At 50.3% G+C, this 21,319-nt stretch overlaps 1 protein-coding gene across 2 annotated transcripts in view; it reads right to left on the reverse strand.

The window, feature by feature from the left end:
- Nucleotides 1-331: 331 nt before the first annotated feature.
- The window catches only part of SGCA (sarcoglycan alpha), a 28,906-nt gene continuing 7,918 nt past the window's right edge, over nt 332-21,319 (reverse strand). Inside the window, exons 2-11 of one of the 2 annotated variants that reach the window (XM_084748993.1) lie at nt 13,202-13,277; nt 12,288-12,407; nt 12,031-12,185; nt 11,762-11,834; nt 11,156-11,354; nt 10,369-10,531; nt 9,122-9,330; nt 8,872-8,898; nt 1,614-1,806; nt 332-1,397 (exon numbers count right to left, since the gene is read on the reverse strand). In XM_084748993.1, the coding sequence (XP_084605119.1) occupies nt 1,626-1,806; nt 8,872-8,898; nt 9,122-9,330; nt 10,369-10,531; nt 11,156-11,354; nt 11,762-11,834; nt 12,031-12,185; nt 12,288-12,407; nt 13,202-13,238 (1,164 nt within the window). In that variant the 5' untranslated portion in view covers nt 13,239-13,277 and the 3' untranslated portion in view covers nt 332-1,397; nt 1,614-1,625. The remainder of the gene's footprint in view (nt 1,398-1,613; nt 1,807-8,871; nt 8,899-9,121; nt 9,331-10,368; nt 10,532-11,155; nt 11,355-11,761; nt 11,835-12,030; nt 12,186-12,287; nt 12,408-13,201; nt 13,278-21,319) is intronic. The other variant, XM_084748992.1, reaches the window with a different exon arrangement.

The following is a 21,319-nucleotide window of genomic DNA, read 5'->3' on the forward strand; positions in this document are numbered from 1 at the left end:
CAAACCGGCCACTCCCGGCTGGAGACACGGCTCGTTGGTTAAGAGCACTGACTGCTCTTCCAGAGGACTCAGGTTTGATTCCCAGAACCCACATGACAGCTCAAAATTGTCTGTAGGGCTGGAGAGATGGCTCAGAGGTTAAGAGCACTGTCTGTTCTTCCAAAGGTCCTGAGTTCAGTTCCCAGCAACCACATGGTGGCTCACAACCTTCTATGATGAGCTCTGGTTCCCTTTTCTGTTGTGCAGGCATACAAGCAGACAAAACACTAATAAATAAATCTTTAAAAAAAAAAAGTTTAGCTTAGCTGGGGGTGGTGGAGCCTGTCTTTAATCCCAGCACTCGGGAGGCAGAGACAGGCGGATCACTGTGAGTTCGAGGCCAGGCTGGTCAACAAAGTTAGTCCAGGACAGCCAAGGCTACATAGAGAAACCCTGTCTCCAAAAACCAAAATTAAAAAAAAAAAAAAAAAAAAAAAGAGGGGCCAGGGTGATGGGTGACAGACACTTGTATGCATTCTTTTAGAGATGGGCTGAGCCATGTGTCCTTGTTCTTTTGTTGTCACTCTCTGTCATAGTTCCCTTTCATGCTCAGCCTCGTCCTACCCTCCTAAAAAAAAAAAAGTGGTCCCGTGTAAGACCCATCACAGAGCAGACCCATCACAGACAGCACAGCAGAGGTGGCCTGCTCCAGTTGTAGCAACCTGGGCAAAGGATCCCAGGCCCCTGCACAGCCAGCCAAATACTCCAGAAGCCACACTGGCAACACCCAGCTCAGGGAACATTCCAGAATGGCAGGCCTCTGGAACCTAGAATGGTTGGCCAGTCCCACCTCCCAACAGCTCCATCCTGAGATCAGCTTCTCCCCAAACACAGTGTGCAAGGGAAGTTTCTGCGGGAACTGGCAGGTATCAACCAGATCTCTAGGGAGCCCCTACTTGTCAAACTTCTCAACTCCACAGAAGTCAGCGTGCGGGCAGACAGGGCTTGCTCTGTGACGCTGGGTGGCAAGTCACTCACTCTCCATGGGGCTTTAGCTTCCTGGTCTAGAAAGTGGGGCTAACAGTCCAGTCAAAGCTCATGATCGGATCCAGTGAACTGGAGAAGAGCAAAATTGGAAGAGTCCCAAAGTGCAAGTTTGGCAGGCACTGGGCATTCTCAGAAGAAGAGGAAAGAAACAGAGGCAGGGACAGTCACTGAGAAGAAGGCACTAGAAGCAATGGAGGAGCAGAGCAGCAGGTATCTGTTTATTCTTAGGTCCTGACTCCAAGCACCCTCACCCTCCCTACCCCATCCGGTCTTCCTGTTTGGAGCCAGAGGTCCAAGAAGGCTGGGAACTGGGATCCACAGTGGGTGTGGTCACGGGTCGGCAGCTCTGAGTGGTATAGCTGAAGCTGGAACTAAAAAAAGGGCATGAGGAGGGCAAAGAAGAAGGTTGAGGGTGCCATACTCCTGTCTTCTTCCTTATCCTGACCCTTTGGTCCTGAGTTATGGGGCACCCCACGTGGGGGTGAGTAGGTCAGTATGATCTCCCATATCCCATCACCTGCCCTGGCTTCAAGATAAAGGCTCCGTTATTTCTCAGTTGGAGGATGGCACTGCCCAGCCAGACTCACCTTGCAGGGCTCTCAGTGCTGGTCCAGGATGAGGGGCATCTGTGCGCTGTCTACTTGGGGAGGCAACCGCTCTCCAGTACGCACATTGAACATGGGCAAGGTAGAAAGAGGCCGGGGCACCTCACGGCTGGCTGCCATCTGCCGAAGCTCTTCTGTATTCCCATGGATGGTAGAATGGTGAAACATTTGGATGCTGGAAACACAAGCAAGGAGACTGTCAGCTCTGGGAACTGGTCTCTGGTCTGGCCTGTCACTGCCTCAGAGCTACCCAGCAGTCTGGTCTGCCTACCAGGTCTGGCTCCTGGTAGACTCAAATCATGACATAAGTGCAGGATGAAATGAGACATTGAGAGATGCCTGCTTGTGCCCAGTGATGGGTGCAGACAGCCTGGATTCCAAGCTATGTGTTCTTGGCTTAAGCTCTTTGTGCCTCTGTTTTCTCCAACTGTAAAATGGAAATAGTAACACCTACCCTCCTACATTGTTATGCAGAGTAAAGAAAACACAGGCCGGTGAGGTGGCGCACGCCTTTAATCCCAGCATTCAGGGAGGCAGAGGCAGGCAGATCGCTGTGATTTCAAGGCCAGCCTGGTCTACAAAGCGAGTCCAGGACAGCCGAGGCTACACAGAGAAACTCTGTCTCAGAGAGAGAAAGAAAGAAAGAAAGAAAGAAAGAAAGAAAGAAAGAAAGAAAGAAAGTAAGTTGGGTGTTTGGAATAGTGTCCAGCATAGATAACTCACAAGATGCCAAGGCAGGAGCAGATACCAAACATGGTGTTTATCTTTGCAGAAACTGGTTTTGTCTGGGCTTTATAGTCTAGTGTCCTGATTTTGGGTTTTGTTTTTTTGTGGTTTTTTGTTGTTGTTGTTTAAGATTTATTTATTTTATTTATTGCATATGAGTACTTTATCTGTAGAAGAGGGTATCAGATTACATTATAGATGGTTGTGAGCCACCATGTGGTTGCTGGGAATTGAACTCAGGACCTCTGGAAGAGCAGTCGGCACTCTTAACCACTGAGCCATCTCTCCATCCCTGTTTTTTTTTTTTTTTTTTTTTTTTTAGATTTAGAATGCCCAGGCCTCAAACTCCATACTTATTGTGGATGACTTTGAATTCCTGATCCTCTTTGCTTCTACCTCCCAAATGCTAGTATTATAGGTATGTGCCACCATCCTCAGTTTATAAGACACTGAGGGTCAAACCCAAAGTTTTGCACACACAAGTACCCTCCCGCCTGGCTGAATCTTCAGACGCATAGTGCTTTTAGACTCCAATGGTCCTCTCAGATCCTTCCAGCATCCATGACCTCCCTCAGAACCATCTGCCAGTGTCACAGCTAATTCTCTCCCTTTCTCCCACCCTTATGTAGCCTGGCCACCTTTTTGTTTTGTTTTGTTTTGTTTTCCGAGAGAGGGTCCCTCTGTGTTAGCCTTGGCTGTCCTGGGCTCACAGCGAGCTGCCGGCCTCCGCCTCCCTAGTGCTGGGATTAAAGGCTTACGCCACCACGCCCAGCTTAGCCTGGCCTTTTTACCCATCCCTTTGCCTCCTCTTTTGATCTAGCTTTTGACCCTGCCCCGAATCTCATTATCGGGTTCCTCCTTGAACCTGATTTCTGCTCCTCTGCACCTGACAGCCCATCCCCACCCCCCACCCCCCACCCATAATTGCTTCCCTGCCTCTTGCAGCTCCACCCTCGGTAACTGGGAAACCCCTGTGGCTGGGGGTGGCCACACTGGTCAGAGGGCCCTTCCTGAACTCCAGCTTCGGGTCCAGCTTTCATCACACCTGACAGTCCTGGGTCCTTGTTTTCTGTTGTGCAGAAACAAGCTGCTATATGTCTGAGCAGCAGGGGGCAGCAGAGGACCGAAGCATGAGGATTTGCCTTGGTTTACCCCACCCCCACCCCCACCCCACTCCCACTGGGCTTCTGTTGCTTACTGCTTTGTGGTATTTGGTAAATGGCCTAACCTCTCTGGGCTGTTATTCTAGGGAGCTATATTTTAAACTATAGCAAGCCCAGCAGTGAGTCTGACCTCCAGGCGAGGTTGCTTTCAAGCCTCATTTACACGAACACACCTTAGTCCTTCGCTTAGTCTGGTGACGGTTTCCCCAAATTCCTGATCAAGTCAGAACAGAGACTAATCTCTGTACACGATGAATTTTCTGCTAGGCATGGTGGGGCCCAGGACATGGAAGGCTGAGGCAGGAAGATTTGAGTTTGAAGCCAGCTTGGGCTACACAATGAAGCATCTCAAAAACAGTAAAATAATAATAATAATAATAATAACAACAACAACAACAATAATTAATGATGATAATGGAATTAGATTTTCTTATAGAAACTGAGGCTCCAGGCAGGCTGCAGAAGGCCTCCACCCTTGTCATTTGGTTCTTTCTCTCTCTTTCTCTCTCTCTCTCTCTCTCTCTCTCTCTCTCCCTTTTTTTTTATTGAAAAATAATATCATTCATATTACATTTCAATTGCTATCCCATCCTGTGCGTCCTCCCATTGTCATTTGGTTCTTAATAAGCTAGGGGAAGGGTCCCTACCAGGAATCCAAGTCCCAGTCAGTGGACTCCAGCTGTAGCTAAGAACCTGAGAGGTTAGGTCCCCTGAACCACAAGTCGGCCTGGGGGAGAACCAGCGGTTCTCCCCTTGGAGATGGCACTGAGCACCCACTGTCTGAGAAAAGAAGTAAGGTCACTGTCTAAGGCCAGGGGAGAGTTGGATAAGCTCCTAAATGCCCACTTTGACAAACTGAGTTGTCCGAAGCACAGTTCTCCATCGCTGAGTGAGGAGAGCCTGTGGCGGGATGAGAGCGAGACACGTGCGGATGGTAAGAGGAGCCTGTGAGGCAGGTGTGTCCCCCATCCCAGGAAAGACCTTCATCAACCAGCCCCACCCACCCCAATCCCACATCTGGGTACCATCACTCAGGTAATACACAGGTGGAAAAATCTCCCAAGAAGAGCAGGAAAGCACACGCCGAACCCTGTGGAGCCTTCGAGTGGCTACTCAGACAGATGGACGGTCAGGCAAGCAGCACTACATACAAACACACACACACACACACACACACACACACACACACACACTTGAGATCACAAGTCTCTCCCACATCTACTCCATCACCAACCATCTGCCCCCAGCACATAGACCCAATAGGGCAATGGCACTGGTGCCTGGAGAACTTCGTGACCAGCCAGATATGATACAGGTGACAGCCAGGCAGCAAAACCACTTCTTGTGGCCAATTTGAAAAGTGGCAGACATTGACCTAAGTTAAATAACTACATCTGGGGGCTGGAGAGATGGCTCAGAGGTTAAGAGCACTGCCTACTCTTCCAAAGGTCCTGAGTTGAATTCCCAGCAACCACATGGTGGCTCACAACCATCTATAATGAGATCGGGTGCCCTCTTCTGGCCTGCAGGCATACATGTAGGCAGAATATTGTATACATAATAAATAAATCTTTAAAAAAAAAAACTGTACCTGGTAGAACTAAATCAACACAGAACTCAGGCCAGCAAAGGCTGATCAAATACAGGGCAAAATTATTGGTTCCAAACAAACGGAATGAAGTGGACTTCCCTGACATCAGAGCTGCTAACTCAACCAGAAAAGCTAGAAGTGGTAAAACAAACAAACAAACAAAAACTGGTCATAAGAGAAAAGTCACAGAGTCAGTGGCACAACTGATCAAATTTGGCACAGTCTCCCAAAAAGTATTAAGAAAAAAATATTTAGGAGCTGGGAAGATGGCTCAGTGGTTAAGAGCACTGTCTGCTCTTACAGAGGTCCTAAGTTCAATTCCCAGCAATCACATGGTGGCTCACAATTATCTATAGTGAGATCTGGTGCCCTCTTCTGGCCTGCAGGTGTACATGCAGATAGGACACTCATAATTTAAAAAAAAAAAAAAAGAAAGAAAGAAAAAAATCTCCCTTATGAAACATATGTTGAAATAATTGATCTCAATGGGAGAGATCTATAAAATAAAAACAAATAAAAAAAAAAAAACAAGAGCCCAGCTAGGCATGGTGCGGCACACCTTTAATCCTAACACTCATGAAGCAGAGGCAAGTGGATCTCCGTGAGTTCTGAGGCCAGCCTAGTTTGTGTAGCAAGTTCCAGGACAGCCAGAACAACATAACAGATCCTGTCTTTGAAAAACAAAAACCTAAACTGTTTCTTTTTCCTTTGTAGTTTTGAGACAGGCTTTCATGGAACCCAGTATGGCCTCCAAAGGAGGCTAGGTGGGGCTCCTCCAATCTCCAGCTCTAAGGTCTGGGAGTACAGGTATGGACTACCGTACTCAGTTTAATAAAACATTTTAACAGTTTTGTATGGAATATTGATCAATTTACATGAATTAAGGAATTGTATTTTACTCTGAAAAGCATACCCTCTATTTAAAATTACAATTCTTGCAAGTCCAGGACAACCAGGGCTATTACACAGAGAAACCCTGTCTTGAAAAATCAAATATTAAATATCAAAATTATTATTTTTATTATTATTATTATTATTATTATTATTATTATTATTATTATATTACAATTCTTGTGTTTAAAATGTATTGAAAGAGTTCAAGTGGTAAAGCACATTTCTAGCATGCACAGAGCCCTGGGTTCAACCCCTAGCACCAAGTTAAACTGGGTATGGAGGCACATCTGTAATTTCTAGCACTCAGGAAGGTAAAGACAATAGAATAGAATAGAATATTTTTCTTTTCTTTCTTTTTTTGGGGAGAGGGGGCGGTTTGAGACAGGGTTCCTCTGTGTAACAGCTCTGGCTGTCCTGGAACTTGCTCTGTAGTCCAGGCTGACCTTGAACTCATGGAGATCTGCCTGCCTCTGCCTCCCGAGTGCTGGGATTAAAGGCGTGCGCCGCCGCCACCACCACCCAACATTTAGAATCTTTTTCTTGAATAGAAGTTCAAGAAAAATATTCATCTGTATATTTGAGGCCAGCACCCTACCTCCAACAACAAATGTAGCTAGGCATGGTGGCGCATGCCTTTTTCCCCAGCACTTGGGAGGCAGAGGCAGGCAGATCACTGAGTTCGAGGCCAGCCTGGTCTATCGAGTGAGTTCCAGGACAGCCAGAGATACACAGAGAAACCCTGTCTCACCCCACCCAAAAAAGTTGACCCCCATCTCAAAATAACAAAACACTAAACTTTAGCATTTTTCCACACAAAAGACACAATGAATGGAGGCTTCTGGGAATCAAATGGTGGGTTTAAAACTGAGGGCTTGGGTTAGGGATGCTATAGTTTAGTGAGACACTTGCCTAGTGTGCGTGAAACCCCGGCTTCCATATGCAGCACCACTAACTGACTAAAGAAGCCCGAGGATTTCGATTAACCTAGAACTGGTTCAGAAATGCACATAATAAGCAAGGGCGTTCCCTGTGTGGGCACAACCAGCCATAGGCCTCCTGTGAAGGATGTCAGGCACAGCACATGTCCCCACTACCTAAGAAAAGTCAGTGGGGCCATTGTGACCTCCACAGGATTCCACTTACCTCACAATGGGCCCCCTGAGGTCACCGCAGAGATAACTTCAGCAGCCCCTGAGCCCACAGCACAAATGTGCTGAGGCCAACCGTGGGTGATCATCCTCGGTCCTCCCTTGGCCACCCAGGAGGTGTGGCCCAGACCCCTACAAGAGGAGCCTCTGAGGGAAGCAGACGCCAGAACATAGCTCACCCACTCCTGAGAGTAACCTGGTGGACATTTCCAGCCACCACCCTGGAGGTCCTAACACTCAGTGCTCTTCCGCCTTCCCCGGAAGAGTCGCAGAGAGACATGTCGCCGGTGTCACCACCCGCAGCCCCAGATGCTCTGGTGGCTGCAGACCAAGACGCCAGCACATCAGGGGATCTAACTAATACTGGGCCCCATATCACCCACCAAACCCCGCGGAAGCCCACCATGTCGAAGGTGATTTTGAGGACTGTGGCTGACAAAGGGGTACGCAGCCGCGTGTCCCTTGCTGCCTTGAAGAAAGCCGTGACCACCACGGGCTACAATATGGCTCAGAACACCTGGCGCTTCAAGCGTGTCCTCCAGAATCTAGTGAAGAAAGGCATGCTCAAGCAGGTGACCGGCAAGGGTGCCTCAGGCTCTTTCCGCCTGGGCAAGAAGAAAGCCTTCAAGTCCAAGGGCAAGGCCAAAAGACGCCAGCGGAGGCAGAGGAGGCAGAGGAGGCAGAGAAGGCAGAGGAGGCAGTGGCAGTCTGAACCACGCCAGTCACTACAAGGCTCCAAAAGGAGCCATAAACGGCCTTTCAAGGGAGTTCGCAGGGTGGCCAAAGGCCTCCGCCATTAATGGGGCAGGGCAGGCAGGGGCGCCAGGCTTAACCACAAGCTCAGTCAAGTGGGAATAAAAGCCCAACTTATTTCACAACTGCCTCCTGGAATCTTTGGGGTTCGGAGAGTGGGAAAATTAGGCCAGGGGCTGCGGGGGGGGGTCGGGGGCGAGGGCAGGGGGGGGGCGCGGGGGGAGGGGAAAGGAGGAATGCAGGAGGAATCTGAAGCAGAATGAGCTTGGAAAGATGAGGTTGGGCTCAAAGCATCCCTTGCCATCAGCTAGGCCGGTCACATCCAGTCCCCATGGAGAACCAGAGGCCAGCCAGGTGCCTGGCTCACAGTAGGGGAGAGGGTGGGGGCGGGGGAGGAGGGTGGGGGAGAGTGGGGGAGGGGTGAAGGAGAGAGAGGAAGGATGAAGTGGGAAAGGACAGGAGAGGGAAAGAGGAGGAGGGAGGGAGAAAGAGAGGGAGGGGAGGAGAGAGGGAGGCAAAGAGAGAATCTACTCTGGGAACCTCTTGTTGCTTCTCAGAACCTTTCCTCTGGACAGTGGCAGGTCCCCCTTTGCTTTTTGTTTTGTTTTGTTTTGTTTTGTTTGTTTGTTTGTTTATTTGAGACAGAGTTTCTCTGTGTAGCCTTGAGTATCCTGGACTTGCTTTCTAGAGGCTGGCCTCCTAGAACTCACAGCGATCCGCCTGCCTCTGCCTCCCAAGTGCTGGGATTAAAGGCGTGCACCACCACTGCCTGGCAGGTCCCCCTTTCCTATGCCACTATAGCTTCTTCTATGACCAGAACACGCCAGGACAAGGTCAGGACATGGACTTAGCCTCCAGACAGACTGGGCGGGGCCAAGGCTTATTAGAGGTCTTTGCTGCTCATAGACAGTAAAGGGTCTAATTCAACAATCCAGGAGAGGGCACCCCTGGATTGCTTTACTCACTCAGAGGTAGCCATGTCTCTCTTCAGCCTGTGGAAAATAGAGGTTGGGGGGAGGGGTGGGGGTCAGTACCAGTCCGACTTTGCTTCATGGCGTCCCAAGAGCTCCCACGTAGGAATTCCTTGTGCTTATATTCAAAATCCCCGCCCCCCCCCACACACACACCCAGTTCCAAGCCAGACAGGAATGGCTGCCCGGCTGCCTAGAAAGGGTGCCCTACATTCCTCCCCGTCCAGCAGCTCACCGTCCTTACCGTCCTTCACGCCGACAGCACATGATGTAAGCCAGCAGCAGGGTGAGCAGCAGAGCCACCAGGAGGGGCACCAAGAGGGTGACCAGGGCATCTGCCAGGAAGTCTCGGCCTGTGGCCTCTGTGGGTGGGCAGAAGAACGGGTCGCGTTCCAGGACCCCATCGCCTGAAGTAGGCACCTCATCCAGGGGCTCTGGCACCGACTTGTCCACCTGCAAAAAGTTCAGGGCTGACCTAGGAGCAGCTCAGTGGACACAGGGACATTGCCTCAGGAGACATGCAAGGGGTTTGCAACGACCAACGATGAACCTCATATAACCACCGACCTGTCCCTGCCTACCTCCCCTGGCCCGTGTGACTACAGAACACACACAGGATGAGGGGCTAGGAGAAGCCAGCTCTAGGAGAGGCAAGCATGTACAATGGTTAGGGCTGGTGCTAGGTTTGGACCACCTGCATCTGAACTCTGACTCAGGCTAGTGATTGACTGGGGTGACACGGTTTCCTCAGCTCTGAATTCAGAGTGATGGCTGTATACCTATCCCGACAGTGAATCATAGTGATAAAACATGCTGAGGAGAGGGGAGGGGAATAAGGGGAAAATGGGAGGGAGAGAAGAATGGGAGGATACAAGGGATGGGATAACCATTGAGATGTAACAAGACTAAATTAATAAAAAAAAAGTCAGACAGTAAAAAAAAAACAAAACATGCTGGGGACATGGTGCGCAGCACATGGCCTTCAGTAGTCTGTCAGGGACCCCTCAGTCTTACCATTTGACCCTAAGGGAGCCCCCCGCCCCTCTTTTGCTGGTTTCCAAGGAGCAGGGCACACCAGCAGTTTCTAGCCTAGGGTCCCTAGAAACATCATCAAGAGCCACATTGAGCCTCATATTGGAGGCAGGCTTTTTGGTGGCACTTCCACCGGAAGCAGATGTTACATAGATGCACGCACTTGCTTGCACTTGCTTAGGAGGTCTTGGTAGTTTTAGCTGTCAGATCTGGGACACGGAGCTGGAGAGTCCAGATGTGGATTGTAGGCGTTGTCGCCCTCTTGTGGCAGAAAGTAGAAGTGTGTGTGTGTGTGTGTGTGTGTGTGTGTGTGTCCATGACACAGACTACAGACTGATGCTGAGACCCAAACTGACACTATCAGAGAAAAAAAAGCTGATCTGGTGAAATCATAAATGGAGCCGAGTTAATGAGAACTATACCCTAAACCCAATCCCTAGAGCCAGCATCCCTCCTCACCAGAGACACATTGCACCAGTCAACACGGAAGTGGGGTGCCAAGGTGTCGTAGCAAGACAGTAATGGAGGCTGTCCCCGGGCACAACGGGCGTAGCTGTCAGCTGATGCCACCATCTTCAGGCAGGTGGAGAAGGGTGTGGCGGAGCCCACCTTGATGTATACCCTGTAGCCGAAAGGAGCCACTGTGAGCATGGTCAATATAAGTAGGGCAACACTGATGTCTAAGGAAAGGTGAAGGTGCCCTGACAGGAGTCCAGGACCTGGGGGAAGGATGGCTAGGGGAAGTGGCCCACGGGAGACACATCAGGAGCTGGTGGGAGAGGTCACAGCCTCCAAGACCTGAGACCACATTTTCCGTTTGTTTTCATTTGTTTGCTTTTGTTTTTTTGAGGCAGGGTTTCTTTTGTAGTCCTGGCCGTCCTGGACTTGCTTTGTAGACCAGGCTGGCCTCGAACTCACAGCAATCCACTTGCCTCTGCCTCCCAAGTGCTGGGATTAAAAGCATGCGCCACCATGCCCAGCTCTGAGACCACTTTTTAATGCACCCCAGAAATGTAACAAATGGATCTCTAATGTCCTCACAGGGTATCAGCAAGTACAGAATTCAGGGTAACAAGGATTTGGGCCCAAGAAGAACAAGGAGATGCAATGGAGTGGACAGTGGCGCGAAACAAAGAAGAGATGACCGTGAGGAAGGCAGGCCACAGTGGTAAACAGAAAATCAGGGAGGTGCCTATTTTTTTTTTCACCACTCAACCAGGAAGCCCTTCCTGGACTGCCCCCTTACCCTTCCTTCCGGCCCTCAATGGGCAGAGGGACGCGGCCTCCGCGGTCCAAGGCAGAAGTGATGTTAAGCAACTGGAGCTCCCCTGGCTCCCAGAGGCCCCCCAAGGCCGTGAGGAATCGGTTGGCAGGTGTGGAAGGCAGTACCTCCTCCACGTCATGGCTGCGCACCAAGAACTCAGCTTGGTATGGCAAACGGGGACCTGGGGAGGCCAAGTGGGCACTCAGCTGGACCCTACCCTGGGCTTGGCTGCCCAGGTGCTTCCCCACATTCCCCGTACCATCCCTGCCCCCAACAGCCTATCTACAACACAGCCCCCAAATTCCCTACCCCCAACCCTGTATGTAGCCTGTGACTGCACAGTGCCCTGCAGCCTGCGGGCAGCTCAGTTAGTTACACAGCCGAAGGAGAGACCTCGGTCGCAGAGCTCCTGCCCTAAAGCTATCATCCCCCCACCCCCCACCCCCGTGTCTACCCTGACGCGCCCCCCCCCCCAAGTCTCCAGAATGCTTTAGTCCCTCCCCACTGCTTCCCAACACTCTCTCTCCCCCGGGGAAGGTACTTCAAGATTGGCCCCAATAGAGGAATGGAATCGGAATCAGAAGGTACCTTCGGGGTCCTCAATCATCATCATCAGCTGCTGTCTAGTGGTGTCAAAGCTGTCCCGGTTGTAGGCTGTGACCTGGGGGAATGGAAAGAGGGCTGAGGAGTGGGACTTAGGGAACGTACTGACAAGGCGCGAACTGAGGGTATGCAAATTATGCAAATTATATGTAAACAAGCACGCATAAACACCAATTCCATCGGCAAGGGCTACTCCTAGGAGGCCCCAGAGGCCACCCCTAGGGGGTCTGAATGTCTCGGTGTGGTGTGGTCACCTCGATGACTTGGCGCCCACGATCTTCTGGAGTGGGAGTACCGTAGAGGAAGCCAGGGTTATAGGGACTGCGTTGCGTGTAGCGCAGCCACCGGGGCAGGTCTGGATGTCCCTGGAGGTGGGCGTGGTAGGTGAGCCTGACAGTGGGTGGCACCTCTGATGGGAGAAACAAGAGGGAGTTGGAATCATTGGAAACGGGAGACAGGGCAAGAGAGCTGCATCGGCACACTCCAGCCCAGCAGCTGGTCCCTCTCTTACCAATGTGCTCCGGAAGGCGCAGGAAGGTGGCATGTTCCAAGGGATGCACAAAAACACGACCCACAAGTGGCCGTAAGGTTGTCTGCTGGGCCTCGGTGTCTCTCAGCCCTGCCAGGAGACCTGTGGGAACCCCATAAGCCCCAAACACAGAGACAGCTTCAGTCAAGGGCGGGAGGTGGGTGGGGGGGTGGAGCTCCCTTCCCCACAGTGTCATACACTCTTTTCTGCTGCATAGTTGAGAGGGTGGCAAGACCCAAACTTTTGTTGGCTTTGGATTCATGGAAGGGACCTCCAGCCACCTTTGCACTCCATATCTTAGGGCCCCGTGGGAGGGGACTAGTGTTTGGTTGAGAAAGTGGTATGCTGTGTGTGTGTGTGTGTGTGTGTGTGTGTGTGTGTTCAGGTTCCTTGGGAAAGAACCCTGTACCGAATGTCTGGGAGGCTGGAGGTAGAGAAGACCCTCAGAAAAGGGGTAGCGATTCTGAGGCCTCCAATTCCCAGAGAAGAACACAGAACAGGGCCTATGCTTTAGGCCAACAGGAGCCCAGCAAAGTGGACTTGCCCAGGCTGCCTCCGCCTTTCCTCTTAAATGCCAAATTTAGCCTGGTCTGCCAGAAGTAGAGTCCCGGCCAGCTCATTAAAGGGCCCACGACTCTCTTGGCTTGTGCTGTCATGACCACCCAGGGCCCTAGGACACCTCTGCCCTCAAAGTTCTCAGAACCCATCCTCCAGAGCCCAGCTCCTAGCCCTGGACCCCTGCCTGAGCCATTAGCCCCTCCCCCCAAAAAACCCTCTAGGTCCTAGTTCACCCACCCCAAGCCCTTCTTCTCAGGACCCCCAACTCTTCTACCTCATGACCCCCAAATCCCACCCCTCATTCTGTCCCTCTCCCTAAAGAAGATTCTCCAACTTGCCCGCAAGGAGAGGAATCCAAGTTAGGGCTGCTGCCATAGTTGCTCCAGCCTAGCCAGTGAGTGACAGGGACAGGGGCTGGAGGAGGAGAGGGGGAGGGAGGGACGGGAGGAGGTGTGTCAGAGCAGCTGGGGCCAGCCTTGCCCAGAGTGCTGCCTCTTTCCATTCTCAGAGTGAGCACTCAATCTGGGGTGAGCACTGTCCTCGTACATGGTGTCCCCCTAGTAGTTTCCTGGGTGGCCAGAGTGGGTTTCATCATTTTGTGTGTGTGGCTTATTTTTAATATTATATATTTGATGCATTATTCTGCACTTGACTCGTTTCTTTTCATTTTATTATTTTGTGTGTTTTGCCTGCATGTATCTCTGTGCACCAATTGAATGCAGTGCCCCCTGGGAGGCCAGAAGAGGGAATCAGACCTCTGATGCCCTGCAGCTGGAATTGTGAGCTGCCACCTGGGGGCTGGGAATTGAACCCTGGTTCTCTGGAAGAGCAGCCAGTGCTCTTAACCACTGAGCCATTGCTTTGCCCCCATTTTGTTGCTGTTTTGGGTTTTGGTTTTGGGGGGCTTTGTTTGTTTGTTTGTTTGTTTGTTTGTTGAAGCAGGGTCTCACTCTGTAGCTGATCTGCCCTGGATGTAGGAGAATCATGCTTGCCAGCTCATTAAGGACCACTACCTCCTTGGCTTGTCCTGTCATGCTCACCCAGGGTCCTGGGAGACCTTTGCCCTCAAAGCTTCTAGTACCACCAGCCTCCACTCCAGTTAGTGTGTTTTCTTTTTCTTTTTTCTTTTTTTTGGAGACAGGGTTTCTCCATGTACCCCTAGCTGTCCTGGAACTCTCTCTGTAGGCCAGGCTGGCCTTGAACTCAGAGAACTGTTTGCTGCCTCTCTGGTGCTTGGATGGAAGCATGCACAGTCACACCCACGCAAAATATATTTATTTATGCATATGGGTGTTTTGTCTGCACACAAGAGGAAGGTAATGGATCGCACAGTTCTGCAGTTACAGAGTGTTTTGACCTGCCACATGGGTGCTGGGAATTTAACTCAAGACTCCAGGAAAAGCAGCCAGTGCTTTTAATCACTGAGGCATCTCTCCAGCCCCTCAGTGTATATTTTCTAAACCACCAGTTTTGGCTACTTGGGTCCTCCCTTAAGGTTTTAAGGTTTTTTTAAATTTAATTTTATTTATTTATTGTATATGAGTACTTTATCTGCAGAAGAGGGCATCAGATCACATTACAGATGGTTTTGAACCACCATGTGGTTGCTGGGAATTGAACTCGGGACCTCTGGAAGAGCAGGCAGCACTCCTAACCACTGAGATATCTCTCCAGCCCCCTTAAGATTTATTTTTATTTTGTGTATATAAATGATTGCCTATGTGTATTTATGTATGACATGCACGGCTGGTGCCCACAGAGATCAGAAGAGGGGAGCCAGATCCACTGGAATTGGAGTAACAGGCAGCTGTGAGCCACCACATAGGTGCTGGGAACTGAACCCAGGTCCTTTGCAAGAGCATCAAGCACTCTTCAACCACTGAGCCGTCTCTCCAGCCTGCCCTTCTCCCCCTTTAACATCTCATTGACTCCCACTTCCCTTGAGTTCCCAGCGCATCCACAGTTGATGACATCCTGGCCCTTCCTCTATTTGGCCCTTTTATCTGGTACCCTGCACCCCAGCCCCAGCCCGACTCCAACATCCCCAGACTCTAGCCCAGCTTAATGTGTCCTCTCTTAATTTCCTGGCCTCCATCCACGCTGCTTCCTCTGCCTGCTGTTCCCTTCCTGCCTTGTCCCTTGGGCAGCCTTTGACCAGGCCACACATGAAGCCTTTCCCTGTCCCTCCTCTTCCTAGGCTGGCTGGGTACTGCTGAGTCACGGCCCAGCCCAGCCCTGTGCCAACCCAGCCTCAGAGCAGCAAGGTGCGGAACAAGGCACGCTAGGCTTCTCCCCTTACCACCTGCACCTGACATGGGGTCTAGCAACTAGTAAGTGTAGGGGCTGGTTGATAACTTCCTTGACAGCAAGCATAAGTGCCTGTTCCCCAGCCTGAGCCCTAAAGCAACATCTTCCCATGTCAAGGCCTAGCTGGAGAGAACCCAGGCAGTATCAGCCAGGTGGGGACAGGTAAGCAAGGAGGCTCTCTCTGCCTCATGTAGCTGGAGCTAACTGCATAGGCTTGGAGTCCCAGCTTGACAGTTCCTGCAGACGTGGTCGTAAGTTACTAGGCCTCTCTAGGCCTCTGTTTCCATAAAGATAAGCTGTATGGTTAGTGCTGGTCTCTGGGCCAACAACGGCAGCACATGTTCAGTCAGTCGCCTGTGTCAGGCAGAGATGAGAAAAATCCTGCCTCACTGGGGCTTGTGTGATGGCGGGAAGGACATCCGTGCCAAAAGGCTCACATGTGTTTATGTGCGCTGACCCACTCCATACCCACAGCCATACCAGGAGGCGGACATTAGCGGAGCCCTCGTTTTACAGTTGATAACACTGAGGCGTGGTGGTTTTGAACTCCCTCCCAAGCTATGCTGCTGCTGCTGATTGAAGGCTCAGAAAGTGCACAGCCCTGGGTCCACCTCCTTCTTCTTCTTCTTCTTCTTCTTCTTCTTCTTCTTCTTCTTTTTTAAAATTGTATTATTATTATTTTGGGGGGGTTGGTTTTGGTTGTTGTTTTTTTTTTTTTTTGGTTTTTTGAGACAGGGTCTCTCTGTGTAACCTTGGCTGCCTGGACTTGCTTTGTAGACCAGGCTGGCCTCCAACTAACAAAGATGTGCCTGCCTCTGCCTCCCCAGTGCTGGGAGCGCCACCACGCCTGGCTTTCTTCTTTTTTTAAAAAAAGATTATTTTATTTTATTACTACATATACAGTATTCTGGCTGAATGCATTCCTGAATGCCACAAGAGGGCACCAGATCTCATTATAGATGATTATAAGGCACCATGTGGTTGCTGGGAATTGAACTCAGGACCTTTGGGGGAAAAAAACAGCCAGTGCTCTTAACCTCTGAGCCGTCTCTCCAGCCCTCCGACTCCTTCTTGATGCACTTGATGGCGGACACCTCTGGCCCTTCATTCCTGCATCTACACTTCTCTTGCAGGGTCTTCCACTGAGAACAGGTAGCAGAGTGCTCTCCCCTGGAGCTTGAGGAAGAAATAGTGCCCCACCACTGGCAGCATCCCACAGTCCTTGCTGGTGAGGCTCCAAGCCTTGTGTTAAAAGTGTGCTTCCTCCCTTACCTCAGCCTGAATGTCCAAGGGAGGGTGTCTGGGACCTGTCCCGGGTCAGGCATGCATTCAGATGACTAGTCAGCAAGTTACTTTGTCCTTGTCCCATTCCCTTCTTTCTTCCCACCTGACTACCCTGGCTTGTCCCGGGTGAGTCACAAAATCTCCTGAGTCAGCGTCCACTCAGGCTCACAGGCGGGCAGTTTGTCCCTGCACCACCTTGCCGTCTCCTGCCTTCTCTGAGATGGAAGAGAGATGAAGCGGGTTAGAGGCAGAGCAAAGAGTAAAAGACACTGAGAGTGGGTGGGGTGCAGAGCTGACAAATGTCCCTGCCCTGCCCCTGAGCCTCCCATGTGACACCCTCCCCTGCTGCCTTCCTGCTATTTTTGGTGCCACTCGCTCACACCCTTAGCTGTGTTAAGGGAGAGTGTGTCCCAGCGTCACCTACTCACAAAGGCACAAACAGAGGCCCACAGAGGCCGGCCTCCCTCAATGGAAAAGCTACAGCCATGTCTTCTTCTGATCTTCCCCCATTCAGAAGAGCCGAGGGCTGTCCCAGGAATCCACTGGAGGCCCCCAAAGCTCCCAGGTCGCCAGAGAACGGGCAGGGCTGCTGCTTTAAAAACTCTTCAGTGTGGTTGGGACTTAGGGACTGGGAAGGTTTTGTTTTCTTTTTAGGAAACAGAAGCTGGGTGAGGAGGCACACGCCTTTAGTCCCAGCGTGAAGGAGGCAAAGGCAGACCGATCTCTGTAAGTTCAAGGCCAGCTAGGGCTACACACTGAGACCCTGGCTTCAAAAGGGAGGACTGGAGAGATGGCTCAGAGGTTGGGAGCACTTGCTGTTCTTCCAGAGGTCCTGAGTTCAGTTCCCAGCACCCATACAGGCAGCTCACAACTCCCTGTAACTCCAGCTCCAGGGGATCCTGCTAGGTGTGGCATACACTCATGCCTATTTGTACACTAAATTTATTTATTTATTTATTTATTTATTTTAAAGATTTATTTATTATGTATACAGTATGATCAGATCACATTACAGATGGTTGTGAGCCACCATGTGGTTGCTGGGAATTGAACTCAGGACCTCTGGAAGAGCAGTCAGTGCTCTTAACCACTGAGCCATCTCTCCAGCCCCTGTACACTAAATTTAAAAAAAAAAATTTTTTTGTTTGTTTGTTTTCTGAGACAGGATTTCTTTGTGGAACCATCCTAGCTGTCTTGGACTCACTTTGTAGACCAGGCTGGCTTCAGACTCACAGAGATCCGCCTGCCTCTGCCTCCCGGAGTGCTGGGATTAAAGGCGTATGGCAGCACGCCTGGCTGAAATATTTTTTAATGAGCACAGAATAATAAAGTGGGCCCTTATATCTCTATTCCCCAGCTTCAACAATTAGCAACTCCTGGGCCAATCTCTCCCTCCGTACCTCTCCCGGGTTCCCTCTCCCATTGAATTGCATCTGCCAACATCTCAGCGTCTATCTTTTTTTTTTTTAAGATTTATTTATTACATATACAGTGTTCTGCCTGCATGTACCCCTGTACACCAGAAGAAGGAACCAGATCTTAGGATAGATGGTTATGAGCCACCATGTGGTTGCTGGGAATTGAACTCAGGACCTCTGGAAGAGCAGGCGGTGCTCTTAACCACTGAGCCAGCTCTCCAGCCCCTCAGTGTCTATCTTTTAAAGATAATGACTCTGTCTCTTTAAACTGTAATCACAAGGTATTATCAATGATCAAACTTCCTGTGTTTGAACTTCCATTCTCTTGTAAATTTCATCTTTATGCATCCTGTAAGACACCGAGCCTTATTGTGCTGCTCACACTGACCTCAAACTCTTGGGTTTAAGGGATTTTCCTGTCTTAGCTTCCCAAGTACCTGGGACTATGGGCTCAGGCATTGGCACTTGCCTGACTAAAGTGTTTTGTTTTGTCTTTGGTGTTTTTTGTTTTGTTTTTGTTTTTGTTTCATTTTGTTTTCTCTTTGAGACAGTGTCTAATTATGTAGCCCTGGCTGGTCTGGTACCCATGGACCCTCCTGCCTCAGTCTCCCTAGTAATAGAATTATTAGGTGATCACAACACCCGACACATATTTCACAGTTTTGTTTGTTTGTTTGTTTTAAATGTATTTATTTGAGTCAGGATCCAAATAGGTGGATCCATTCTAACTGGTTGGTAGACTTAAAGATCATTACATTTTTATAGGCTTCCCGTCATCTCTTCCTCTTCCCCCCCCCTCCATCCTTCCATTCTCTCCTCCCTCCCTCTTGCCCCCTCTCCTATGAAGGAGCCAGATCAGTTCTGCAACTGTTCACATCTGGATTTGCTGACAGCATCTCCAGGGTGTCCGACACCATACCCCTCCCACCACCACAAATGGAGCTCTCGGGACACAGTGATCTTCTGTAGACTATAGCTGGGCCTAGAGGCTGGCTCGGTTTTAGGCTCTTTTCTTCTGCGAGCCCACTTTATTGATGGGGACGGGGGCTCTTTATCCGGAGGTGCAGTATGTACCTTCTGCCGGTTACAGCTTTTGCTGTTCTGCCTTGCAAAATGGTGATACTCGACTTCTGCCTCTCTCTCTCTCTCTCTCTTTCATCGGTGGAGATGTAGCCAGATAGAAAAATTGCCCTCACGGTCGCTTTCCAGGTGGCAGAGTTCGTATAGGAAAGGGTGTAAACGCTCGCTTCTTCCCAGATCTAAATATATTGGCTTCAAAATAATAGGTTGATTTCCCAGCATCCTCCAAACTGTGACCAATTAGCATCTTTGTTTTCGTTAGTAGTATAATCATCACCTTACGGTTTAAACATATTTGATTGCTTCAATCCACCTCAAATAGCATCCCTCCTGGTGTTCAGGGTGTCCCACTTTTAATTATTTCTTTATTTATTCCTCATCATTTAGAGGTGGGGGGGTGGGAGCGGGGGTGGGGTGGGGGTAGGGGTGAGTCAGGTCCCTGCCACTCTCAGCTTTATCCTAGTAAGCTCAGTTGGAGCTTCCCCCTGCTCCCCTCCCCCCTCCCCCCTGCCACCGAGTCCTGCTCTTTGCTAGCAGGGTCTTTTTCCTCACCCCGCCTCCCCATCGGCGTCCATTTTCCCAGCTTCCAATGCCATCTGTCCACCCCAGAGAATGTTTGTTGAATGAATGAATGAATGAGTGAATGAATGGATGGATGGATGGACGGAAATACCGCCTCTCTACAGTTTCATCCTATTCTAGTCTCCCTTTTGATCTCTAGGGAACATATTTCTTCATCTGCATCCGAAACGTATATTGTACGTCTTTGTGAGGGACAAAGGAAAGGCATTTTCATCATTGTGATCTGATGATTCTCGCTTCTGCCTTGCAGACTCCACCCACATCTTTCTCCCTCCTCTTCCCCGCCCCCAGAGCAACAACAAAGAATGCGAGTAGGTCAGTCCACCACAAGAGGGCGCGTTCACAGGCTCCAGCTGCCTCTGCGCTTGCGCAACGTTGGGGCTGGGAGAGCTGGGAGGAGCGAGGCCTGCGCAGCTCCCACTTCCACGCTGGGAAAGTACGACCAAGGGGCATGCGTGCTGGACCCAACTGTTAGCAGAGCAACACAGGAGGACACGCAGGGGCCACGAGCCTATGGCGCGTGTCCTCCATTTCCCTATCCAGAAAATGTACTTTCTTACCAGGAGGAGTAGGGGTGTTAGAAATAATGATCGCCTCCATCACCCATCTGTCTACGCATCGGTTCCCGAGGGCATTTCCCGTTCTCCCACCAACCTCAGAGACATCTTACGGACACCAGCGTGGAGACATCTTCCTAAGCCCTTTGTTTAATTTTTTTTGTTCTGTGTTATTCTTGAAAAGGGGTTTCATAGAGTCCAGGCTGGCTAGGTAGCTAAGGATGACCTTGAATTCCTGCTAGAATTACAGGGTGCACTTCACGCTCAGGGCTTTGCGCATGCTACGCAAGCACTCCCGCCAGCTGACTTGCATCCTTCTTTCCATAGGTGGACTTGAGGTACCCTAAGGTGTAACCATCCAAGAGCACAGAAACCGGAGTGCCAGACTGTTCTTGGCCAAACTTCTATTACAAGAGAAGCAAAGAATGGGAGGGACGGGGCTGGAGCGATGGCTCAGTGGTTAAGAGCATTGCCTGCTCTTCCAAAGGACCTGGGTTCAATTCCCAGCACCCACATGGCAGCTCACAACTGTCTGTAACTCCAAGATCCGACACCCCTACACCAATGCACATAAATTAAAATTAAATAAAATATTAAAAAAAAAAAAAAAAAGAATGGGAGGGACTGTTGCCCACGTGCCGCTGAGATACACTCCCTCTCTCAAGTGGAGATCAGGAAGAGCAGTGAGCTAATAGAAGGCAAAGTGCCTTACAAACTGTAAAGCTCAGGGGAGTGTATGGTTGGGGTTTTGGTTTTGTTTTGTTTTTCGTTTTAACCTGTTTATAATTGACAGTGCAATAGCAATAGCTGGCCAGGCTAGGGCCAGGGCAGCCCACCAGCAGGGCCTGAGAACAGGAAGAGGTCAGTTTTAAAAGTTACCATTCAGTGTTAAAAATAAGGTGAGGGCTGGAAGGAGAAAACCAACTCCAGCAAGATTCCCTTTGACCTCTAAACAATACCCACCCCCCCACCCTCCCACACATACACATACACACAATAAATAAATAAATAAATAATGCAAAAATGTAATTTTAGCCAGGTGTAGTGGCCCATGCCTTCAATCTTTATAGTCCCAGCACTGGTGAGGCAGAGGCAAAAGGATCCACGTAAATTTGAAGGCAGCCTGGTCTACATAGCAAGTCACAGGCCAGCCAGGCATGCATAGTGTGATCCTGCCAAATGCACAGTGTGATTCTGTCACAACCCATGCCCCTCCCCAGCCCCTGCA

Source organism: Acomys minous (genome assembly GCF_964271855.1).
Source record: "Acomys minous genome assembly, chromosome: 12".
In the NCBI taxonomy this organism is placed as follows: Eukaryota; Metazoa; Chordata; class Mammalia; order Rodentia; family Muridae; genus Acomys; species Acomys minous.